The sequence below is a fragment of the Schistocerca americana genome, chromosome 7 (genome assembly GCF_021461395.2).
Source record: "Schistocerca americana isolate TAMUIC-IGC-003095 chromosome 7, iqSchAmer2.1, whole genome shotgun sequence".
Lineage (NCBI taxonomy): Eukaryota > Metazoa > Arthropoda > Insecta > Orthoptera > Acrididae > Schistocerca > Schistocerca americana.
Genome location: NC_060125.1, coordinates 424312127 through 424337498, shown reverse-complemented (window position 1 = coordinate 424337498; position 25372 = coordinate 424312127). Strand labels below are relative to the sequence as shown.

Sequence of the window (25372 nt, the reverse complement as noted above, 5' to 3'; positions counted from 1 at the left end):
ATATCGGGTATAAAGGTTCCACATTGAGTGGCTACCTATTTATTGTTGCATGAATTTTCATAGTACTACTGCAACATCTGCAACGCTGGATTATAGTTTTATTAATGCTTGTTAAGGTTATGGTCATAGTTTAGGCTTACACTTTGAGCAAGATCACTTCTTGTCTTTCTACTGAAAACACAATATAAATACATAAAATGGCTAATATGATCATATAAGTATCAACGTGTTTGAATAAAAATTTCATCTGTAATAATACTCAATTTCCGTAAATCTTGCAAAAATTCAGGTAATAGTTACAACAAAAATCCCAAGCTTTCCGTTCTCGAGACTCTACCTCGCAATCAACAGCCGCATCTTGTAACTGAAGGTGCACAGCAGGCTAAAGCTACTAACCATTCGAAATTGGGACTGAACCCCTCAGATATCACATATATCTACGAGGCCCTCGCCTGTCCAGTCATATGCTATGCAAATGATGTGCGGATCTCAGCCCATCCCACGCACTCCGTCTCGGATTCCGTATCCATCTAACCCCTCTCCACCCGCATCCTGAACCAGCCGCAAAAATTCCCGCATCTCCTCCAACACCCTCAACACCTTCGTCAGTCCTATACATCTTACAAAATCTAATCCCAACAATCCTCTGTATCCGCATCCTTGGGAACTCTGGCCGCTGCCGCGTCTCTGCCAACAGCTTCCAATTTCCTTACTCCTCCAAACACATATTGTCCTTTCACAGCGTAATTTCAACCGCCTCCCTCTCCCAGGGCACGAAATCATCTACGAGGACTATCCTTTCTACCAATCACAACCTACCGCACCTCTTTCTTTCCCCGCTTAACTGCAGTGCAGTCCACCTCCTACAATCCGTCTTTTGACCCTTCCCAAGACTCATCGCACATTATTTCTCATAGCACTTCCCCTCTAATCCCATTTACATCGAAGCACCACACCTAGGAAATATTACCAGAAGATCATGGTGTCATCTGCTCCATAAAGTTGGATATTAGACACATCACCGTACATTTAACGTTAAGATCATTGTTTATATCCCAAAAAAGGGTGTTGACGTATGTGACTGTTTTAATCAGAGGCTGAGCGACAACATGGCTTCTACCAGTCCAGCTCTTTAAGGGGATCACGTTTACGACAGAGAAAAGTGAAAGAAAAAAATCCGAATAAGTGCGAATAGGACTCGCGGACTGCGGGTTCCGCATAAACTTAATTATGTATATAGAAATTCGTCCGTCCGGAAATCTAGAAATTCAACGATTTTTGCGTGTTATCGATATCGATACTGGCAAGATATAAAAATACGTGACATTAGTGGTCGTGTCTTTTACTGCCATTGACTTGGAAGCTTAAACTTTTTACGTCGACAAAGGCTCATAGACCTTAGTATGTTTCATAAATTTGAACTCCATACGTTCACCCGTTCCTGGGGAAAAGGGATCTTAAAAGAAAAAACCTAACAGTTGAATAGCAAATGGCAAAAAATGATATTTTTCGTGTGTCGTAATTACAGATTAATAATTTTCGGATATTTTTACCTTACTTGCACTACGAAACTTTGCTTCTTGCCAAATTTCATGATTATTAGTCAACGATGAGGTTTTGATGAGTGAGTTTGCGAGTTTCAAAGTACGTGAATCAAATTGCCGCATCTTTTGATTGCATTGACTTAGGAGTTTAAACGTTTTACACCGCAAGGGTACCGTAGAGCCTAGTATGTGATATGTACTTCAGATTGATACATCTACTTATTCCTGAGAAACAGAGTTCTTAACAGTCTGACAGGCAGAGAGACAGACGGAAAAGAAAGTGATCCTAGAAGATTTCCTTTTTTCCTGACTGAGGTACGGTTCCCTAAAAACGAGAATACGCTACTACAAGAAATAACTTGGACGTGGTCTTGTAGATGAGCTGCAGCGACCAAGATGGAATGCAACAACTCTGATAAAAAATTGGAAGAAAATTAAATGCAATCAAACGATAAAGAAGATGTATATACAAATATGGGTAGATTACATTACAAGAAACGAGGGTAATGATGGCTTACCTGGTTTGCGGTAGGAAACGTACAGGTAGAGGGTGACGACCACAACGAAGGTGATGAGCGCCATGACCCAAGACATGAGGAACATCACTCCGATACACATGAGGGTTCCCAGCAGGCTCACCCACGCATTGTAGTACTGCAACAAGAGGTCACCATGTAGCGCCACTCACAGCTGACTTCAGTTGCCAGTGACAAAGTTTAACACCTGAACAAAAGAAACTGATATCTTGCGAATTGTACATGTTTTTAGTCCTTCTCCACATCTTCATTTCTCAATTCTGCATTTTGCCTGTTCAGAAAACAATCCATTTCCTGCTGAAAACTACCATTTCGTCATTCTGGAAATGCGTGTCATTCAATGGTTTCTTCATTTGGGAAAAGGGGAAGAAGTCACAGCGTGCTGCGTCAGAAGAATACGCGGAATGACGCAAAGTTTGATAGCCTAAAGTAGCGGTATGTGTGACTGCCCTGTGCAGAACGAGCTGCGGCGTTGTTGTGGAGCAGAAACACCTCTAATGACAGCTTCCAGTAAAGCGAAGTCTGGTCAGTATCCCGCAATCTCGTCAGAAGATTTGGATAGTATGCTCCTGTGACGGTTTGCGACCCCCCCTCCTCCCCCCTACGAGCTTAATTTACGTGCACCATATCGTAGCAGTCCCAGGAAACACTCGGCATCATCTTGTCCAAGAATGACTGGGTCTTCACGACTTCGGAGGTGGTAAATCCAATTTTTTCCACTGCCAGCTCCGCTTCTTTGTCTTAGTCATAGTGATACATTCAGCATTCGTCCAAGATGATTAGATGGCTGAAGAAGTCTTCTGGACTGGCCTGCCAAAGGTATAACATAACCTCTGCTGCCTCGATTTTACAGGCTTTCTGAATGGGTGTGAGCAGTCGTAGAACCCAGTGGGCTGCAATCTTTGTCATATTCAAAATGTCGCGAAAGACACTGGAAACTGATCAGAGACAAATTTTCACTTTTCCGGTATCACTTCGATCGTGATACGCCGGTCTTTCGGCACCAGACTTCATTTCTCTCGAGGTTCCCGTTTCTTCACAGGCTGATGATCTGCTACTTGTTGTTCACCATTCAGATTTGTTTGACAACACTGGAAGTGTCTGTGCCAGATGCTCACTGTGTCACTGTACATGTCCACCTACTCAGCATGGATTGTTGCAGTACCGTTCCGCTTCAAATGCGGAAGCAAATCAATTACTGCAAGATACTCAAGTTTATAAATGGACAGCTTCGTTTTGTTTTGGATCCTCTAGAGGCATGTTGCGATATTGTAACGTGAGGATTTCAATGCGTACTAGGACTGCAGACGCGAACTAACAAACAAAAAAATTGATTGTGTAACTTTGCTTTTTGGGGATGATTTTTAAAGCTTTATTACTACCCTTGTATGTGTTCTCTATGTCATCTAAGTGCCATGTATTAGCTGGTGCGATGGTGTTTTCTTATCGCTTGGAACCCAGTGTATGACACTCATTCGCTTGTCTACATAATCCACCTACTTTATTTCAGTCGCAAGTCTGTCATATTTATGTCTTACAGTCCGATCTGTTTCCTGAGTCACTTATTTTTCTGTATCTCTGAGTAACGATCAATGTGCATGAGTGGTTTTTCGCATTTTAAGACCATACCTCACTGCCATTTATCAAAAGTGGAAATATACATACTTATTGTAAACTTTTATTTTCAGTCACATCAAAGGCATGGTTGTGAAAACATTTCTTAATTTACCAAAAATGCTCCAGAACATTTATATTCTTCTCGTATTTCTTCTGCTGTCCGTCCAGTGACTGTTATCAGCTTCCCTGAACAAAAACTCTTCAACGTCTTCTATAACTTCTTTGCTGATTTATAGAATGCTTCTTGCGACGTATTCATTAATCACTATTTCAGCCTACTTGCAAAATTCTGGACTAATGTTCTTGATTCGTTTTCTTAATTAATCTGCTCTAGAGGCAACTGGCATAATTTCAGCAAAACGTTTTTGCAATGCATAATCTTGTTGACCACACTCTTGAAAAAAAGATGCATTACGAACGAATTACCCAAATGGGACGGCAATCGGTAGATATGACGTTCGAGTACTTCTCCAACACATGCAGATCCCTGTGCACTCGCCATTTAGATTCAAATTTTTTCCTTGTTTCTGGAAATGAAGGAAAACCTTCTGCTTGCGGTTTGCTAAATATAGTGGCACCAGAGTTTCCCTCCAAAATGACAGAATATATTATTGTTCATTATGTCAAATGCCTGTCCTACGTCATAGACGATACTAGGGTACTCATCGTTTAGATCTTTAAGTGCCTCACACACGAAATAATGAACTGAAATTTCTGTTGAGTCTCGTTTTCTCGAGCCATACTATGAGTCTGCATTGATATCTGATACTGTTCTCTTACAAGTTACCTTCTCTAAGGCCTTCGACAGCACTGATAACAAGAAAACTGAGCTGTAATTGTGAAGTTTCTCTCTTACTTTTTATGAAGCAGTTTTACTAACGAGTATTTTAATTCTACATTTATGTCCTCACTCCACCAGCTACCGTACGGTGTGTGGTGGAGGATACCCCTAACCGCTATCCTCTTCCCACTTCCCTGTATCATTGGTGTATGAGAAGAACGACTGTTAATAAACTTCAGTATGAGGTCTCATTGCTCTGATTTTCTTGGTGTAGTCATTTCGCGACACCTCGTAAATTCAGCAGCAACCCTCTCGGTCACACGATGTAGCGACTGCCACTGGAGTTTGTTGAGCGTCTCAGTAACACCCTCGTCCGACTAAACGATTCCAGAACGAAAGATACCCGCTCTCCATTGGGTCTCTGTCTCTTTTGTTAGTGTAACCTGGTATGGGTCGTACACTGGTGGACAATTCACAAGCATTGGTCGAACAAGCATTTTGTAAGCCACTTCTTTCTTGGGTGAACTACATTTCCTTGGGATTCTTCCAATGAATCTCACCCTGTAATCAGCTTTCGCTACTCTTTACTTCGTATGGTCAGTCCACTTTAGGTCGCTTAGTATGGTTATTCCTACATATTTTCGGTAGTTATTGTGCCCAGTGATTTTTCTCCAATAGCGTAATGGTGCTGTAATAATCTATTTGTATACTTGCGCGCAATATGTAAGACTTTTACACACGTTCTGGGTCCACTGTCAGTCCCTGTACTAACCATTATCCCTCCGCATGTCTCTCTGTATCTCGTTACAGTCTTCTGGTGATCCGTGAAAACATCCCGCCAGAAAGACGCGTTCCACAGGTTGCTGAGTGCTGCGCTAATGTTTGCTGCACTGACATTCGTACGTCTACTTGGTGTTTCGTCATAATGTCAGTACTTACTCCTCGTTAATTTAAGAAATGATGGAACTTCCTCATTCCCGTCCCATGTTTGTGTACGATGCAGCAACTGCTTTGGAATACCATAATGCAAAAGTTGTGGAGAAGAGTATCGTTTTGACTGAACTTTCCAAGTACTGACAGACACTGGTAACTGAGGATGTTGCACAATTATGCTGCATCACTGATGCTTTAATCCTCACACACAGCAGTTGTAATATGTCCTGCCATTATACCTCTTTCCAACTGTCCATATACTTTCAATTTACTATTCAGAGTTTCTTGTTCTCTCCATGCAATTATGGTATGAAAATGTAATATTAAATTAAAGTATCATATCCATGGAAGTTCTGAGATTTTTGAGTTTTTTACTCGACAATAAAATAAAAAGTATGATGTGAAACTCTTTGATTTATGTGTAACATTAAAACTTTACAGTACTACCACCTTTAACGCCTGGTACTGTAAGATGGAACCTCGCTCAATCACTTCTTCTTCCACTGATATCGTGATACCTTCTTCGTAAGCTGATCCACGGATGAAAAGTCGTTAATAATTTTAACGAAGCATCGGAAATGTTAATTTAGGTCTGTAGCTGAGTTTTGGATGTAAGATCCGTTTCTTCGTGTAAGGTATAGGTGTTTTTGCTAACTTGACAGTTACATATGACTACGAATTTAAAATAAACAAAGTACATCTTACAGAAAACAAAGGAAGAACCGTCATAGCCAATGAAATGATAACATTGCAAAATGAAAGTATATCGGATTGTACCTTGAACGCTGGTCTCCAACCGGGGCTCTTTGATATGGAAGCATGGAAGACGGAGAAGTTGATAAGAGCGTAGGCTGCGAGGAAGAAGTTGGAGAGCAAAGGTGCGATCGCATTCAGCTGTGCTGAAAAAAAATGCAAACTCAAATTAATCAGCAAGTCGCATGTCTTATTACAGAAATGTCTCATACTATCGTAATTGTCAGTAGCACCGGTTTTAAGATTATTACGAGTTTTTGAGCTCACCAATTAATATGCATCCGAAGGAAATTAGCGACACGAGGATATAACCTCTGACAGGGTCGTTGTTCGCACCATACCCAACGGAGAAGAATCCTATGAATGGATACAGCCTGTCCTTTGCGAGGGCCTAGAAAAATTGAAAACAAATGTTTATTGTCTCTATCAAAACGATTGACTTAATTGAACGATATTGCATGGCATCATGTGCTCTACAAGTCACGCGCCCTTAAAGCAATGCAGGCATATGTCATCAATTCATTAATTTTTGAGTGTCCTCGTCCAAAAAATGCATTTTTCTGGGTCTTTTGACTCATAAGGTTGTACCCGTATAAAAATTATAGCGAAGTTCTTCCCATTACTCTTAAACTCACTTTCTAAAAACAATTACTCCTGCACAATATCGGTGTCTAAGAACAAAAACTAGCAAACAACATGAGGATGAATTTTGTAACCCAGGGAGTAACCAATCTCCCAATTCTAAGGAAATGAAAGTAAGAAATCGGTTATGTGGACTTACAACATCGTACAAAGGGTGAGTCGGAGCGTCCTGAAACATACTTAAAACGACAAAGACGTAACATTAAACATAAGAATGTAAATTGCCTAGCCACCTTTAATGTGCACTTCAACTAAAAACATTAACAGAATTACTCAAAAAGAGAAATATTGTGATAACTGAAATCTAAGAAGAAAATATTTAGTGAAACATCTTTCTTGGTTCAGAGAAATTCAGAATTTTTTTAAAAGGAAAACCAAGAAAGAGTATAAAAAAGCCACAATGTTCAAAACAGTTAATTGTAAGTAAAAATAAATTGAACTCGAGAATAGAATTTAAACTCATAAGTGGAAGGCTTTCCACATTAACCTTTAAGTCTACATGAAAACTGTATACTGCTGTCAACACACATGCACCAACAAACAAAATAAAAACAACACAAACAGGGCAAACACAAGAATTTTGGCCAATAATTAATCAGCAGCACATTAGTCCGAATTCCATCAAGAAACAAAGTAATATTTCGTGGAGATTTTAATGCCCAAATCGGCAAAGAACATCGTCACAGACGTGTAGTAGACAGATATACTGCACATACCATAACTAATGCAAATGAATAACTACTTACCAGCCTATGTGAAGAACAAGGTATGGTATTAAAATCCATATTATTTTAGAAGCTTCCTCGTAAGCAAACTACATTGGTGTCACTGAATCTAGTTAGGTAGGGAAACAACTTGGTTGTGTGGCTATAAGTAAATACTCTGCGATGGAAATATTCCATTTTAAAATCGCTAAAAGTGCTGGTTTGGATTTAGATAATTATATGCCCATAATCAAGTTCAAAATCAGACCCAGAGTTAGAAAAAAGAATCCGTACCAACGAAAGAAGTTTGACACACAGAGATCAGCCAAGGACAGTAATTCTAAAACAATATTAATACGAGCAGCAGAAAACATGATTGCCCTAAATAAATAAATGAATGATAATGGAATGATGAATATGGTGAACCTGTCCTCAACAGACAAAGAGCCTGGACATCCGAAAAAAAATCGAGAAGTCTTTGTATAAAAGCAACATCGAAAGTTCTTCAGATAGTCACAGTATATGATCGGTTGAGCTCAAAAGAATCGGAGTTCAAGTAAATCACCTTAGGGCAGTTCTGCAAAGTATTCCAAACCAGCTCAATACACCACCAAATTTACGTTTCAAGCATCTAAAAACGCTCAAAACCGTATGCAAAAACAACGAAAACTTTAAAATACTAGCAGAATATTTCAAGCAATAACACAACTGCAACCTACCAAAGAAAACTGTAATTTTGACAATGTATATCAAGAGAATCGGATTCGAAGGAACTAAAATTCGAGAAAATGAAAGAAATCTTAAGAATCTGGAGTAGACGACATTCCCTGAGACGTGCTGATATCCTTGGGAGAGCCAGACACAGCAAAAATATTCCACCTGGCGTGAAAGATGTGTGAGAGAGATGAAATACACTCAGACTTAAAGAAGGATGTAATATCCCAATTAGAAAGAAAGCAGGTGGTGACAATTGTGAATATTTACGAATTATTAGTTTCATGACGTCATGGCTGCAAAATACTAATATGATTTATTTACAGAAAACTGGAATAGCTAGTAGAAGCCGACCTTGAAGAAGATCAGTTTCGATTCCGGAGAATTGTAGGAACACGGGAGGCAATACTAAACATACGACGTCTCTTAGAAGATCTTAAATGGAACGCACCCTTTGAAATTATGAAGATGGCGTGGGTAAAATACAGGGAACAAAAGCTTATTTACAATTTTCACAGAAACCAGACAGCAATAGAAGGGCATGAAAGGGAAGCAATGACTCAGAGTGAAGTGAGACATGATTGCAGACACACGTGGAGCCTACCCCGATGCTATTCAGCTTGTTCAGTGAGCAACCAAACCAAGGAAAAATTTGGAGAAGGATTAAAGTTCAGGAAGAGGAAATAAAAACTGTGGGTTTGCTGATGACATTGTAATTCAGTCAAATGCAGCAAAGGACTTGGAAGAGCAGTTCAACTGAATGGAAAGTGTCTTGAAAGTCGGATGTAAGGTGAACATAAGAAAGGCGACAAAACAAGGATAATGGAATGTCGTCGAATTAAATAGGTTATGCTGAAGGAATTAGGTTAGGAAACGAGACACTAAAAGTAGTCGAAGAGTTTTATTACTTGAGCAGCAAACTACGTGGTGGTGGACAAAGTAGAAAGGACAAAAAATGTAGACTCGCAATAGGAAGAAAAGTTTTTCTGTAACGGAGAAAATTAGGTGTTTGGCAGTCTTTTCTGTAGGTATTTGTCTGGAGTTTGGCCATGTTTGGGAGTCAAATGTGGACAACAAGTTGTTCAGAAAAGGAGAGAATAGAGCTTCTGAAATGAGAAGCTAGAGAAGACGTGCTACAGAAGAATACTGAAGATTAAATGGATAGATCATATAAGTAATGAGGAGTTACAGAACAGGATTGGGAAGAAAAGAAATTTGTGGCACAACTAAAAGAAGGGACCGGCTGATAGGGCACATTCTGAAACATCGAGGGATCACCAGTTTGTTATTGGAGAGAAATGGGGGAAGGGTGGGTGGTTAAAATTGTAGAGATAGCTCAGGACTTGAATACAATAAGCACGATCAAATGCCCTAAGTTGGTGTTGTTCAGAGATGAAGAGGTGTGCACAGGACAGCTGCATAAAACCAATCTTCTGACTATAGATCAAAAGAAAAACAACAAAACAACTAAAAAAATAACAAAAATCTAAAGATGACAATACAATTGTAGAATTATGGAAGCACTTTAGTGACAATATGATAGCATGCTTAACAAAAATAATTCAAGAAATTTGGAAAACAAACAGACTCCTGGCTGGATATACATCTGCCTCAATATATACACTGCAAAAGACAGGAGATAAAACAGATGCTAACAAATATTGAAGACTCTCCCTGTTGCCAGTGACCTATAAGATCCTGTAGAAGGCCATTTTAAGCAGAGCTGAAACAATACTTGAGCCACAGTTACGTGAGTGCGAAGGAAGGCACAGGAAGAGAGGCAGGAGAGAGATCATGTGTAGAAAAAGTCACAAATTTAAAGCACAACTTAGAAATACAGAAAATCAGAAGCTTGAAATAAGTTTGTCTTTTGTAGACTTCGAAAGATGTACCATTCTATTGATGGAAATACATCACTCGATCTTTTAAAAGAGTTTGGTGAAAGTAATAAAATAACAGATATACTTAAAGCAACTTTATCATCATCATCATCATCATCATTTAAGACTGATTATGCCTTTCAGCGTTCAGTCTGGAGCATAGCCCCCCTTATACAGTTCCTCCATGATCCCCTATTCAGTTCTAACATTGGTGCCTCTTCTCATGTTAAACCTATTACTTCAAAATCATTCTTAACCGAATCCAGGTACCTTCTCCTCGGTCTGCCCCGACTCCTCCTACCCTCTACTGCTGAATCCATGAGTCTCTTGGGTAACCTTGCTTCTCCCATACGTGTAACATGACCCCACCATCCAAGCCTGTTCGCCCTGACTGCTACATCTATAGAGTTCATTCCCAGTTTTTCTTTGATTTCCTCATTGTGGACACCCTCCTGCCATTGTTCCCATCTACTAGTACCTGCAATCATCCTAGCTTCTTTCATATCCGTAACCTCAACCTTGTTGATAAGGTAACCTGAATCCACCCAGCTTTCGCTCCCATACAACAAAGTTGGTCGAAAGATTGAACAGTGCACAGATAACTTAGTCTTGGTACTGACTTCCTTCTTGCAGAAGAGAGTAGACCGTAGCTGAGCGCTCACTGCATTAGCTTTGCTACATCTCGCTTCCAGTTCTTTCACTATGTTGCCATCCTGTGAGAATATGCATCCTAAGTACTTGAAACCGTCCACCTGTTCTAACTTTGTTCCTCCTATTTGGCACTCAATCCGTTTATATTTCTTTCTCACTGACATTACTTTCGTTTTGGAGATGCTAATCTTCATACCATAGTCCTTACATTTCTGATCTAGCTCTGAAATATTACTTTGCAAACTTTCAATCGAATCTGCCATCACAACTAAGTCATCTGCATATGCAAGACTGCTTATTTTGTGTTCACATATCTTAATCTCACCCAGCCAGTCTATTGTTTTCAACATATGATCCATAAATAATATGAACAAGAGGGGAGACAGGTTGCAGCCTTGTCTTACCCCTGAAACTACTCTGAATCATGAACTCAATTTACCGTCAACTCTAACTGCTGCCTGACTATCCATGTAAAGACCTTTAATTGCTTGCAAAAGTTTGCCTCCTATTCCATAATCTTGTAGAACAGACAATAACTTCCTCCTAGGAACCCGGTCATATGCCTTTTCTAGATCTATAAAGCATAGATACAATTCCCTGTTCCACTCATAACACTTCTCCATTATTTGCCGTAAGCTAAAGATCTGGTCCTGACAACCTCTAAGAGGCCTAAACCCACACTGATTTTCATCCAATTGGTCCTCAACTAATACTCGCACTTTCCTTTCAACAATACCTGAGAAGATTTTACCCACAACCCTGATTAAAGAGATACCTCCGTAGTTGTTACAATCTTTTCTGTTTCCATGTTTAAAGATTGGTGTGATTACTGTTTTTGTCCAGTGTGATGGAACCTGTCCCGACTCGCAGGCCATTTCAATTATCCTGTGTAGCCATTTAAGACCTGACATTCCACTGTATTTGATGAGTTCCGACTTAATTTCATCCACCCCAGCCGCTTTATTGCACTGCAATCTACTGACCATTTTTTCCACTTCCTCAAATGTGATCCTATTTCCATCATCATTCCTATCCCATTCTACCTCGAAATCTGAAACATTCCTGATCGCATTTTCACCTACATTGAGCAACTCTTCAAAATATTCCCTCCATCTGCCCAAGGCATCCACAGGATTCACCAGCAGTTTTCCTGACCTGTCCAAAATACTTGTCATTTCCTTCTTACCTCCCTTTCGAAGACTGCTAATTACACTCCAGAATGGTTTTCCAGCAGCTTGACCCATAGTCTCCAACCTGTTTCCAAAGTCTTCCCACGATTTCTTCTTGGATGCTGCAATTATCTGTTTGGCTTTGTTTCTTTCTTCAACATAACTTTCTCTGTCTACCTGGGTTCTGGTATGTAGCCATTTTTGATACGCCTTCTTTTTCATTTTACAGGCTGCCTTGACTGTATCATTCCACCAAGCTGTTTGCTTCATCCTACTTTTACACACTACTTTTCCAAGACATTCTTTAGCCACTTGTAGTACTGTGTCCCTGTACTTTGTCCATTCCTTTTACAATGACTGTAATTGACTACATTCAACTAACTGGTACCTTTCTGAGATCATTGTTATGTACTTGTGCCTGATTTCCTTATCCTGAAGTTTCTCCACTCTTATCCTCCTACATATGGACCTGACCTCCTGCACTTTCGGCCTCACAATACCAATTTCGCTGCAGATTAAATAATGATCAGTGTCATCAAAGAATCCCCTGAATACACGTGTGTCCCTCACAGCCTTCCTGAATTCCTCATCTGTTATTATATAGTCAATGATAGATCTGGTTCCCCTGCCTTCCCAAGTATACCGGTGAATGTTCTTATGTTTAAAAAAAGGAGTTTGTGATTACTAAGCCCATAATGGCACAGAAATCCAAGAGTTGTTTTCCGTTCCTGTTGGCCTCCATATCCTCTCCAAATTTACCCATAACCTTTTCATACCCTTCTTTTCGATTTCCAATCCTGGCATTAAAATCACCCATGAGCAGAACACTGTCATTGTCCTTTACTCTAACAACTACATCACTGAGTGCCTCATAAAAACTATCCATCTTATCTTGATCTGTCCCTTCACAATGCGAATATACTGACACAATCCTAATTTTCTTGCTAGACACTGTCAAATCTATCCACATCAGTCGTTCGTTTACATACCTTATTGCAACTAAGCTGGGTTCCATTTCTTTCCTGATGTAAAGCCCTACACCCCATTGTGCTATTCCTGCTTTGACTCCTGACAGGTAGACCTTGTATTCTCCCACTACCTCTTCTTTCTCACCCCTTACCCGAATGTCACTAACAGCTAAAACGTCCAGCCCCATCTTACTTGCAGCCTCTGCCAGTTCTACCTTCTTCCCAGAGTAGCCCCCATTGATATTAATAGCTCCCCATCTCATAGGGGTTTTACCCCTAACGGCTGAGGGACTAACCGGTGGATTTGGTAGTCTTTGCCGTATGAGCACAAAGGCGACCACGACTCAGAATATGTCCGAGATGCCCAGCCTTATTCCAAAGTAAATGGTATCCCGACTGTCGGGCTCACTTACTTGGCCACTCATACGTTGCCCGTGGTTCATGAACTAGGACATGACTACAGGAACCCACACCATGAACCACTTAAATCAACTTTAGTCAAAAGCAAAATTTGTGTGAGAACTGTCAGATAATTTTGAAACAAAATCCGGAGTAAGACAAGGGGATGGTTTGACATACCTACTTTTTAATTGTGTATTAGAGAAAGCGGCTAGAGAAAGGAGAAATGCCATAAATACTAACAGTATACAACTAGGAAGAATGCCAAATAAGACCACTGTACAATGTATAGCTTTTTCAGATGACATGGCACTTACTACAGACTCACTTGAAAATGCACAAGAACCAATTACAGAACTACAACGTCGATTAGTAAAAGTACAGTTACAAACACTATTTGAAAAAAATGCAATTCATGACGTACGTCGTTCACGCACGTCAAAAGCATAAAATAAATAACAGTACAATATCTAAAGTAGACTCTTTTAAGTATCTAGGAGAAGGAAAAGACAGAAATAGAGACTAGCCTACATAAAACTGAGATGACCTTTCAAATAACAAGAAACATGTCTATGAAAATATCTTTATCCTGAAACACAAAAGTGGAACATTATGGAACAGTGGTCATACCAGAAACAGTCTATCCTGTGGGAACTCTTAAACTGACTACGAAGGGAGAGCTATAGAAGTTAGACGAAACTGAAAGAAGAACCTCAATACAAACACTAAGAGCCAAAATCAGCAGAAAATTAGAGTACAGATTAATAGAGAACTATTACTTGAACCTATATGCAGGATGGATAATGGCAGAATAACTAAACAAAACTCTGACTTCCTAAATAATCACAAATTCAAAATCACATTGGTTAGAATTGTATTAAGAAATATCAAAATATGGGAGTCGACATGGACACAATAAGAAATAGGACAAGCTTTAAGGAAGCAGTAGAAAAGGCAGGCCTTCAGGACAGGAAAAAATGGAAGAACTTGAAGAAAATTAGCACAGGATAAAGAGAAACAACATTCTCGAAGAATGAAAACAGTGTGGGCCCAAAGAAAACTACAGTTGAAAACAAAAAATCAGAGAAATGTTGCTTTATTGTACCCTTCGAAATAAAAAAAAACAACTGTGTGTGTGTGGGGGGGGGGGGGGGGGGAGGGGTACACTAATCTATAACAGCATCAAATCACAGCATGCCATTACGAAAGAGGGAAAATATACCGTCTCACAATATTCCTTCTTACTATTCACTCCTGATGAAACTTTTGAAGAGTTTTGTTTAATGTTCTTGCTTCCCATTTTTCTTGTCATAGGAAGAAAAGCTCACTGTAAGCTATCAGTGATGCGACAAAAATCTTCCAGGCAACACGCTCGTTACACATGCTGCATGTAATATGCCACATGATAACGAAGGCAGTCGCTGATCGCCTGCAAATGGCTAACTACCGTTTTTAAAAAGGAAACGTTCTTGTCTCCAAGTGCCCTGATAATAATGTTTGTGTTTCTTTTATGTCTTTTGCTATCGAGACCAGCCCTATCTCATTGGTATACAAGAATTTTGTTGAAATGTCAGAAACGTGGAGGCTGAATAATTGAAGAAAAAGAATGTGGCGCTAAGTAGTCCCAGTATTTAAGATTCCGTTATTGTTTGAACTCCAAACTCTCTATTCAAACGCCACAGTATACAGAAGGATGGAAAATAAATTAAAATATATGTTACATGCCGATTAGTTTGGTTTTAGGGAAAGTAAAGGCACCAGACAGGCAGTTTTGACATTGCACTGACTAATGAATGCAAGAGTACAAAAAATCAAGACACATTCATGGGATTTATCGACCTAGAATAAGCGTCAGACAAGAGGTTCGGAATTCTCATAAAAATCGATGTAAGCTATAGGGAAACAATAGAGAACAATAAGACCTTAGGAATGGAATGGGCATTCTTGATCAATTTGTCCGTTGACTGCCGGTTTGCCTACATGTTGTGGCAAGATCGTGACGTAATCATAACCCTTGCCTCTCTTAAGACCCACCCCATTCTGAAGCCACGCCCCTTCCTCTCCTCCCTGTTTTCCTAAGGTACGCGCTTTTTTGGAAATAGGTCAATCAAAGAGCAATTAAGACAGCTCTCCCAAAAACAGTTCAGAATTTTGCTGTAGAATCACATTTCTTAACTCCTTTCTAAGCTCCGTCCCTTTTTGTAGGAAACAGATCAGTCACAGAGCTTCCTACAACAAGAATGTGTGAGGCATGAGTCACACCCAGTGGTGTTGGAAACTGTTATTTTATGAATTTGAGGTCAAGGTAGTTTATTGTTTCTTTTGTTTCCATTTCCATAGCAGACTGAATGTTGTGGTGTGTGTTACATACCTACATGTATAAACTGTTTATATGTTCTTGTAATCCATCTATGAGGCATGTCATATCATCTACATACATGTGCCAGTGTAAGATTGAACTCTTTTTTTCTGTTATATCTGCAAAAATTCTTTTTTCATTGTGATATTTGCTAGTATGTATGACGTTGGTTTTGCATTCTGAGGCCTTTCTTTTTAAACAGATGAATTGTTAAGTTCGATGTATTTCTGCTCATGTTTATTTTTGTGATTCGTATTAGTTCTTATGTAACGGTATTTGGGGTTTCTAGGTTTTCTGCCAGTTGTTCTTATATGATGTTGATTGCATCACTGACTGGATTAAAGTGTATATATTGGACATCAAAGGAGATCTGTTTTGTAATTTGCAGGATGTGTGAGTCTTTTTGTTTTGATATGAATGCTAAGGAGTTTTATATACTTCTGTTGTTCTCTAGTTTATAATGTTCAGCTAAGTATTAATGTCTGAACTTTGCAGTGTGGTATGTGTGACCACTCTTGAAATTGATAACTAATCTCAATGGGATATTTTCTATGTATGTCTTGAACTGCATTCTGTGTCTTGGTGCTGCTTTTTTTTGTTTTCTAATTGTTTGTTTCTGTTTTCTTGATCAAGTATTTGATATTTTAAGGTGTTTTTCAATTTCATTTGGAATCCAATGGGTAGATCAGACTTCAGTTTTTGGACAATTATTTTTTTTATAATTCTTCTTTGTTTTATTCGGATATTCCTCTATAATTATGAGCACCACAGTATTACTTTACCTGATTTTGTAGCTATTGCCCCTTTTTCTCGCTTTTTCCTTTATAGATTTTAATAGAGCTTCTTTGTTACCTTACTATTTGTTTCTATGAGTTTTCTAGTTTTAGTGAAGTCATTTACTTGTTTTATTATGAATTTTCTCGTTCATCCTATTTTTACATTATCGTTCTTCCTTCTTGTGCTGCAATACGTTCTGTTTCTATTATTTTGTCCCTAATGTGTATGTGTGTTCCTTTTTCTTGTTAATGTTGTATTACCAAATAAGATTAAAACTCTGATAGACAGCCAACCAGAATTTAAAAACAAATTAAAAGAATTTCTGAGTGACAATTCCTTCTAGTCAGTAGATGAATTTTTAGATATGAAGTAGTAATTATAAAATAATAATAATAATAATTTAATTACATCATAAACCTTATGTTAAACTGACATGTTAAAAATCGTTACAAAATGTATTCATGATCTGTTCAACAAGCATTAATGTCATTTAATGAAATGCATTTAAAATTTTTCGAAACAAGTATGTTACCACTTTACTTAGTTGTATGACAGTGAGATTCAATATTCTTCAGTAAAATGTGTTTTGGAAGTTCTCCTGCAGTTGTTCTCTCATGAGGATGCTTAATTATGTTTGCTGCTTTCTCTGGATTATTTCTGAGCTGTCTGTTCTGTTTTGTCTACCATGTGTCATAGGATTGTAGGATTGTTCACGTAAATAAGTACCTGCAAGTGCAAATCATATATTTTTCGTTTTGGTCAATATTTTTTGCATAATGTTGCCTAATTTCATTACTGACCAATATCTCTGTGCTTCTAGCACTGCTTTGCACTATGTTTGAGAATCACTACTTAACTTTACCCAAGTGTTATTTAGACTCAAATGATATTGATTACACTTTTTATTGACTTTAAACTTTTTTATTATGAATATGTATGAGGGGCTTCTTGTACGTGTTGTAGGTCTGGAATGGGTATGCCTAACAGGCAAGGGCGCCCATATGATAGTTTGTAGGGTGGCCTAGACGTGGGGTATGGTGTATCTTTAATATTTTGGAAGACGAATGGGAACTCGTAAGTAGCCTTAAAGAAGTTGTAGTTCCGAACCTGTTAAAAACTTGCGTAATACCGATATTTAAATTTTTTCCCCTGACTGCTAAAGGGGGAGGGGTGTTGCGCCACCCCCCCCCCCCCCCCCCCACTCCCCAATCGTCGCCCACGAGAATAGGCGCCCTTGTTAACAGTCAGAAATAACATTATATATTTGAGTAATGACGCGGCTGGTGCGTTTCAAAGAAATAATACTGTCGATATTTGCAAACATCCTTCCTCAGCTGATCAGTCATGTCGATAAGATCAGATCTTACTTGCTCCTACAGGACATGGCTTCAGCGAAGGCTAAAATCGAAACTAAAACCGAGGGAGGTGATGTGTGGTTAGCACAGTGGACTCGTATAAGGGCGGACTACGGTTCAGATCAGTTAACGGAGAGCAGGGAATCAATGACGATAAGGCCGTGATATCATCATTGACAACAGATTCCAATTAGAATTTAAAGAAATATAGGAGGATATTTTTGGTTATTAATCGTGACAGGACACAGATTTCAATTAACGTAAGCAGTCAGTATCAAACATTCATCCTTGAGACTGAAAATGTTGCGTATGGCTGGACAAAGTTCAAGAGTATTGTATGTATGCCTTTGACAGATATGTGCCGAACACGGTTGTGAGGTATGGAAAAAAATGCACAGTCTTTTTACAGCTGTGTTGGAAAGCTGCTTCAAAAACAACGTAGCCAAAGGCTCTTAGACGAACAGAAACTGAAAGAAACGATGAGTAGCGTACGGCGAGCTATAAGCGAACCAGTCAAAGAATCCGAAAGTAAAACTCTATCTAGCGATCTGACAATAAATTCTTTGACATTATGTTAAAATAGCAAACGGTCAAAGCTATTTGTCCAGAGACTCAGTGACTGTAACGAAGTTGAACGAAGGATGACAGAGAGAAGATCGAAACATAAGTTCCTACTTCCAAAACGGTTTCACTGAAGATGGTAGTACTGCGATCTCTCTTTCCAATCGTCCCAATAATTTCAAATTGCCAATAATCAGTTAAAATATCTCAACAGACAGAACCGGGGACTGGATGTGATGGGATACCAAAACGAGTATACGTAGGTTATGCGAAACAGCTTGCTCCTCTTCTAGCTGCAGTACACCGTAGGTGACTGGAGGTTCGAATTACGAAACGTTTCAAGTGATTTCAAACCTGCGCAAATCAATCTCGTTCTCAAGAAGGGGCATCGAAGAAAGACGTAAAACTATAGCCGTATACTGCTGACATCAGTCTGCTGCAAAATTTTAGAATACATTTTAAGGTCCTGTGTTATGAACTTTCTGTGAACCGAAAACCTTCTCTGCAGGATTCAACATTGATTTTACAAATAACTCACGTGTGAAAAACAACGTACTTAGTTCGTACACAGTAATTCCTGGCGCTCAGGCTGATGTGTTCCCCGACTTTCGTAAGGCGTTAGATAGAGTTCGGGTTTGCTGCCTAATCAACAAAGGACGATCATACGGAATATTGGACCAACTTTGTGAATAAATTGAGGAATTCCTAGCTAATGGAACACCTATATCACTCTTAAGAGAGAGAGAGATCTTCAGTCGTAAAAGTAATTTCAGGCGAAAAAAAAAGAAAAAGACGCACCACGAACGACCTACCCCAATGGCACACGGCGATAGTTTCTTCTGCTTTTCTTCGTGCTTGCCACACCCTTCCTTGGCCAGCAAGGTCGCCGAATCTCTTCCCAGTTGCGAACATTTGGAGCCTTTTGCGCAGGACTCTCCAACTAGCTCGGTATTCTGACGATCTAAAGTGCGAATTGGACGGAATTTGGCACGTTATCCCTCAGGGGGACATCCAATAACTCTATCAAGCAATGCAAATCCGGATAACTGCTTGCATAAGAGCCAGAGGTGGAACATCGCGTTATTGACTTGCTCAATCTGTGAATCTCTTTCACTTGAATAAATCAGCCAATTTTTTTGAAATTGTAATTTTTGTTTGACTGCACATGCACATCACATGTACCGATTTCCGTCCTGTTCGGACAATTCCTTCGTTGTGCGTCTTTTTTTGTCTTAGAATGTATGTAAATGTTATTTTACCCATGTTGGATCTTGAGAACTCCGCGGTCGTTAATGATAGTAGCTGAAATCTTTAGTCAGTAACGTCGGATAATTCATGAGTCTGTTGAACCTCAGCATAAAAGGGTGGAAAGCATCCGTTAGTGTATGATTACACGATTTCCGAACAATCGCTGCAAGCAGCCAGATCTGTTTAATATCTGTGTGTGCGTGATTGGGGGGGGGGGGGGGGGGGGGGAGGAGACTGCTTGAAATGGAACGACTATACAAAAACTATCGTAGTAAAGGCAGATGCCAGAGTGAGATTCTTTAGAAAAATCCTCAGGACGTGTAGTCCACCCACGAAGAAGGCGGTCTACAAAACCCTAGTTTTACCGATAGCTGAATATTTCTCGAAGTTCTGACACCCTTATCAGATAGGACAGTTGGAGGACACAGAGGAGATCCAAAGAAGGGCAGTGCGTTTCGTCACTGGTTCGTTTAGTGTCAATGTGATGCTCATCCAACAACAGTAATAGACGCTGCAAGAGAGACGTTGCTCATTTCGGTGAGATTTCCTGTAAAAATTGCGAAATCATACGTTCCTAGAAAAGTCAACCAATATACCGTTTTCTCCTACGTACAGCTCGTGAAAGACTACGAACGCACAATTAGAGAAGCGTGAGCTCACACGGTGGCTTACCAACAATCTTTCTTCCCGCGCATAATTGGCCAGTGGATTTGGACAGGGAGGAAGTGACAGTGGTATGAAAAGCAGCCTCTGCCATACATATAAGACGGCTTGCCAAGTATAGGCGTAGACGTATGCTTGGTTCACCTTACGTCAACTCAGTTATTAGTGTGGGCGTCAGTAGGATGTAAAACTGCAACTCTCCCGCTCCTGTCTGTGTATGACCACAGGTAAATGCTATGCACCCTCACAATATCAAATGAAGGTTATGGCCTACCACGAAAACCACCTCAAGAACGGTATATCTGCGGCATATACATTGGACTTCCCGCCACGATAGCAGAAATTTACTTACCTGTAAAACTCTAGGAGCTCCCACGAGACTTGCAATAGCTGACGATAGTGCCGCTGCGAAGCACCCGCCGTAGATCAGAGGTCCCCACCACGACACCAGCTCCATCACCTGAACATGACGAACACTTACCGGTTATTAAGCCACTGAATCAGAAATACAGATAAACTGTTATGAAAATAATAAGATCGTAGCACTAATGTCTGATGAGGTGGATGAAATAATTCGAGGGAGTAAAGCTGTCGGGAGATGGCGGTTTTCTAGTAGAAATTGTTAAAGCGGGAGGAAATGTAACACAAAAGCAACTTGAAAATTGCTTAAATAATGCCTGCAAAAGAAGACAATTTCCAAACCTGGAGCAATTTTATAAGTGTTGTATTTCAAAAGAAAGGAGAGAGGTAAGACAAGCTGTAGGACCATCAGCCTGATAGAGCATACGACACAAGATATTCGCTAAAATATTATCAAGCGCATAAAAATAAACTTATGCATTTGATCAAGCGAAGGAACATGTTGGCTTTTAGGGTGAATACAGCATGACAAACCATTCGCAAGTCCTGAACGAAGTTACGAAACAGACCAGACAGTACAAACACTTGGAGACTGCAAGATACACTGGGAATGTGGCTAATCTTACATCGGACAAACAGTGCACACATTGAGAGCAACGCAGGAAGGAGCATGCGAAGTTTTATCGCCTACACTATCCCGAAAATTTTGCTTTAGATGTGTATGTTCTAGAAAACAGCAGCCGGATCAAATCTAACTAAATGTCTGTCGTGGCTCGCACTAATGGCTTCTGGGACCGTACAATTAAAGAAGCCATCAAACTAAAAATCACCGAAAACATCCTTAACAGAGATTGTGGAATGCACATCAGCGCGGCGTGAGATCCAGCGATCGCGAGGAAGAAGAGGGCGCAGCATACGCGGAAACAAGGCATGCCCATATATAGCGATGAAAGCTCATCTGTGGCTCCTTCCAACAAAAAACATAATGCATTCTGAAGCTATGTGTGGGGCGACGGCAACCGTAATCTCCGAGCACATCAAACAAAACGTTCACTGTGACAATGCATTGTATAATGAAGAAGTTTAAAGAATATGAGTCGAGTATCTCTATTCACTGGTTGCGAAATCATTGATTGTACTCTTGAATATATTTCGTGGCAAATAATATTCATCACTGATGGTGTTTCAAAATAGTTATGACGTTACTTATAAAAACAATTGACAACTGGTTTGCGCCTCATATACTCTGTATGAAATGCGCCCCTAAACATCTTACTAATAAGGCTACAAGAAAGATTATGAATATCAGCACGTGTAATTTGGTCCAGTAAAACACAGAGGATTAAATATGCTTAAAGAGAATTGTCAGCCTTCAATTGACGAATCCTAGTAGCCGAAGACGTTGTGATCGTGTTACATTCATAAAAGGTAATAGGAAACACATTTACCTTCAGTCACCAGTCGTGATACTTATTAAGAAGCAAGATGCATTTCTAATCCCAAATATGCCTATTCAGGTGCTTCACATGGTAATGCCCTCATTACTTCTGTTATCAGTTGCATAGACTTTGAACTATGTATGGTACACATTACTAAAGATAGATTTTGCACATTACACTGGTTTTCGTACATACAGGGTGACTTTTCCATCGTGTACAAAATCTAGGGATTGATCGGTGAGAGGATACAGAACTAAAAAAGGTTTAATGAACTTAGGTCCGGAAAAACATGGTTTCCATTTATTCAGTCATAATTTGTTACAGAGACTGCGGTCTAATACGCGCTGTACCATGCAGCCACGGTTACAGCATCCTTGGTTTCCTCCAAGAGGGTGGTACTGTTCATCATACATCAGGCCCTACCGCCCTCTTCTGCCGTAGTAATTAGTAATGTTGTGTCCGATTCACTTCTCTTGCTGACTCACTTTGTAATGAATGTGGTACAGTGTTATACACAATGGTTCCGTATTCCAATCGAGAGCTTACCGACATGGTGTTTACTTACGGAAAGGCGAATGACAACAACCATAGCATTCAGAATTTTGCAATAGTGTTTCGCCGTTGTCTGAGACAGGGTCGTTTCAGGAAGCAGGAAATCATGAACGATGTAACCGAAATGTTCGGACACCAGACTTACAGGAAAATATGGTTAACGCTGTGGAAGGCGACCGCCGTGTCAGTACCAGGCAGTTGGCCCGCCAGTACAGGGTTAGCCAGATGACCATGTGGAGCATTCTTCATGACAATTGTTGGTACCCTTATCATATGGATGTGAAGGGCTTACTAGCGACAGATTTTCCACATCGGAAGCAGTTTTCTCACTAGTTTGTTCACCAGGCAAGCACGATTTCAGGATTTGTGTCATCCATTCACAGATGAGGCCACCTTTAGGGGGAGCGGTATGTTCAACTTTTATCACAGTCATCTGTAGGATAGTTGGCAGAACCCTCATGGAACGGTGACAACGAATGATCAGCATTGATGCAACCGGAGTGTGTGGGCTGGGATAACTGGTGACAGTATTTTGTGACCAGTCTTCCTTCCACGTCGCCTAACAGGCCGGAAATATCGGCGTTTCTCGCGGCTGACTCTGCCTCCCTTGCTGGAAGAAATGCCTTGATCATTCTATGGGTTATGTGGCTGCTACATGATGGTAGCCGTTAACATCCGGACGCATCTCAATCGTGTTCTCCCTGGTCGATGGATTGGACGAGGAAGTCCAGTTGCATGGCCTGTTCGTTGACCGGATCTCAACGCGTGTGATTTCTGGTTATGGAACCATCTCAAAAGTATCATGTATGCAGAGCCTATTTCAGATGTGCAGCGTACTCATGCTGCCTTTGACACTGTTCGGAGGCAGCCTGACCGACGTGAACGTGTGAGACAGAACATACTACAGGGCGTACATGTATGCTTTGAGGCATATGGAAACCATTTTCAACACATACCGTAACTTCGGCTGCCTGGTACAGCGCATATTTAACCACAGTCTCTGTAACAATTTATGACTGAGTAAATGGTCTCTAGCATGGAAACCATGCATTTTGTACACAATGGAAAAAATCACCCTGTATATTATCATTTTGAACACTTGTGGATCGTATTCTTGTATCGTACACAGGTCTTCAGAATGTTAATGCGAAGGCTACTCATAAACTTATAATTATCACTTGGAAAAATGAAGCTGTGAGCATGAGACCTAGCAATAGTCACCCTCCACATATTCACCCTTCACAGCGACACCTGTTTCCCAACAATTGGTGGCTTGGTGGAGACAGGTCGTAGAACTCTTCATTTTCAGCGTTCAGGAAACCTCCCCCCCCCCCCCCCCCCCTCCCCTTGAAAATCATCATTCTGGAAACGCCTTTCACACATTAGATTCCTCACTCAAGGAAGAAGAAAGAAGTAGCTGGGTGCCTTGTGAGAAAGATATGGGTGATGGAGGGGGAGGGGGGGGGGGGTGAGAGGGAGGCAAAATTTGATAGCCCAAAAGAAGCAACATGTACGGCTGTATCCTGTGCAGCATGAGCTGGGTCGTTGTCGTCGAGGAAAAACATTGTCATGGACAGCTCACCATGACGCTTAGCTTCATCGTGACAGACTCCCGTAACCACGTCAGGAGATGACTGTACTGTGAGAAATTGCCCGCTACGAGCACGATCTGTCATGATCACACAATGGCTGTCTCAAAAACAGTCAGCGTTGCCTTTCCCGATGGTGACTGGGTCTTATCCATAGATGAATCCATATGTTCACACCACTAGCTTTTCTCCTTTGTTTTGTGACCATAGTAATACACCTAGCTCTCGTCTATGGCGACTAGGCCTCAAGGAAGCCTTCTACATTTGCCTGTCACAGTTGCACATTTACGGTGCTGCCTCGGTTTGACGAGATTCTTGAATGGGGAATCAAGCGAGAAGCAACCTTTGTTAGGAGCAAAATGTCGTGGCAGATGTTGAATACTCATTCTCGACTGAATTTTACTTTTTCCACTGGATTGTGACACGCCAGTCTTCCTGGGCTCCAGCTTCTCTTGCGGTAGCTGCTTCTTCACAGAGATGAAGTGAAGATGTCACGTACACCTGACTAGCCCTCATGTTGTATTCTCTTCAAAGAAGAACGGGCCAAGAATAAAGATGCTTGTGAATCCACACCACACAGTCACATCGGCGAGTGCAATGGTTATTCGTACAGAAATCGCAGTTTAACAGTTACGTCTATTCACTGTACTCTGCGGTGTAATATATGCATCGTCCTTCCATATAATATTCCCCGGCGACAAGTCATCAACTTCGATCCGTACCAGTACCAGAAACAGAAGAATGCATTCAGAACATTGCTACTGATCATGAGGTTTCAGCTGCTGCGCAGTCTGCATCTTGTACGGATACCAGTGTAAAATAGACCGCAAAACTTGCCTTACTGCTGATTGTGGGATGTATTATTCTTGTGACATTGCTTGAGTACTAGCACTACACGGGGCACGTGCTGCATGGTCAGTTAATAGCAACAGCATCCTCGTCAATAACTTCTACCGGGACAGGACGACTGCCTCTACCAGGTGCCACGCCATGTTCACCCGTGTTTTCGAATTTCATTTTCTTCTTCATTAAACTATTTAATGACATCGGGGCACTCCTAAGACCTTTCTGTCGGCGATACTATCTCAATGCAGCATTGTAATTGTTGCCGTTCACTTAAAACAGTTTCACAAATAGCGCACAGTCTCTTTTCTCGATACCCATACTGTTCACTCACT

General features: G+C 40.4%; 1 protein-coding gene across 1 annotated transcript in view; it reads right to left on the bottom strand.

Annotated features, from left to right (window-relative positions):
- Positions 1-25372, bottom strand: part of LOC124622978 (bumetanide-sensitive sodium-(potassium)-chloride cotransporter-like) — a 591187-nt gene that overhangs the window by 114047 nt on the left and 451768 nt on the right. Inside the window, exons 9-12 of the mRNA XM_047148767.1 lie at positions 20607-20714; positions 6432-6555; positions 6189-6310; positions 2063-2198 (exon numbers count right to left, since the gene is read on the bottom strand). Of these exons, the coding sequence (XP_047004723.1) occupies positions 2063-2198; positions 6189-6310; positions 6432-6555; positions 20607-20714 (490 nt within the window). The remainder of the gene's footprint in view (positions 1-2062; positions 2199-6188; positions 6311-6431; positions 6556-20606; positions 20715-25372) is intronic.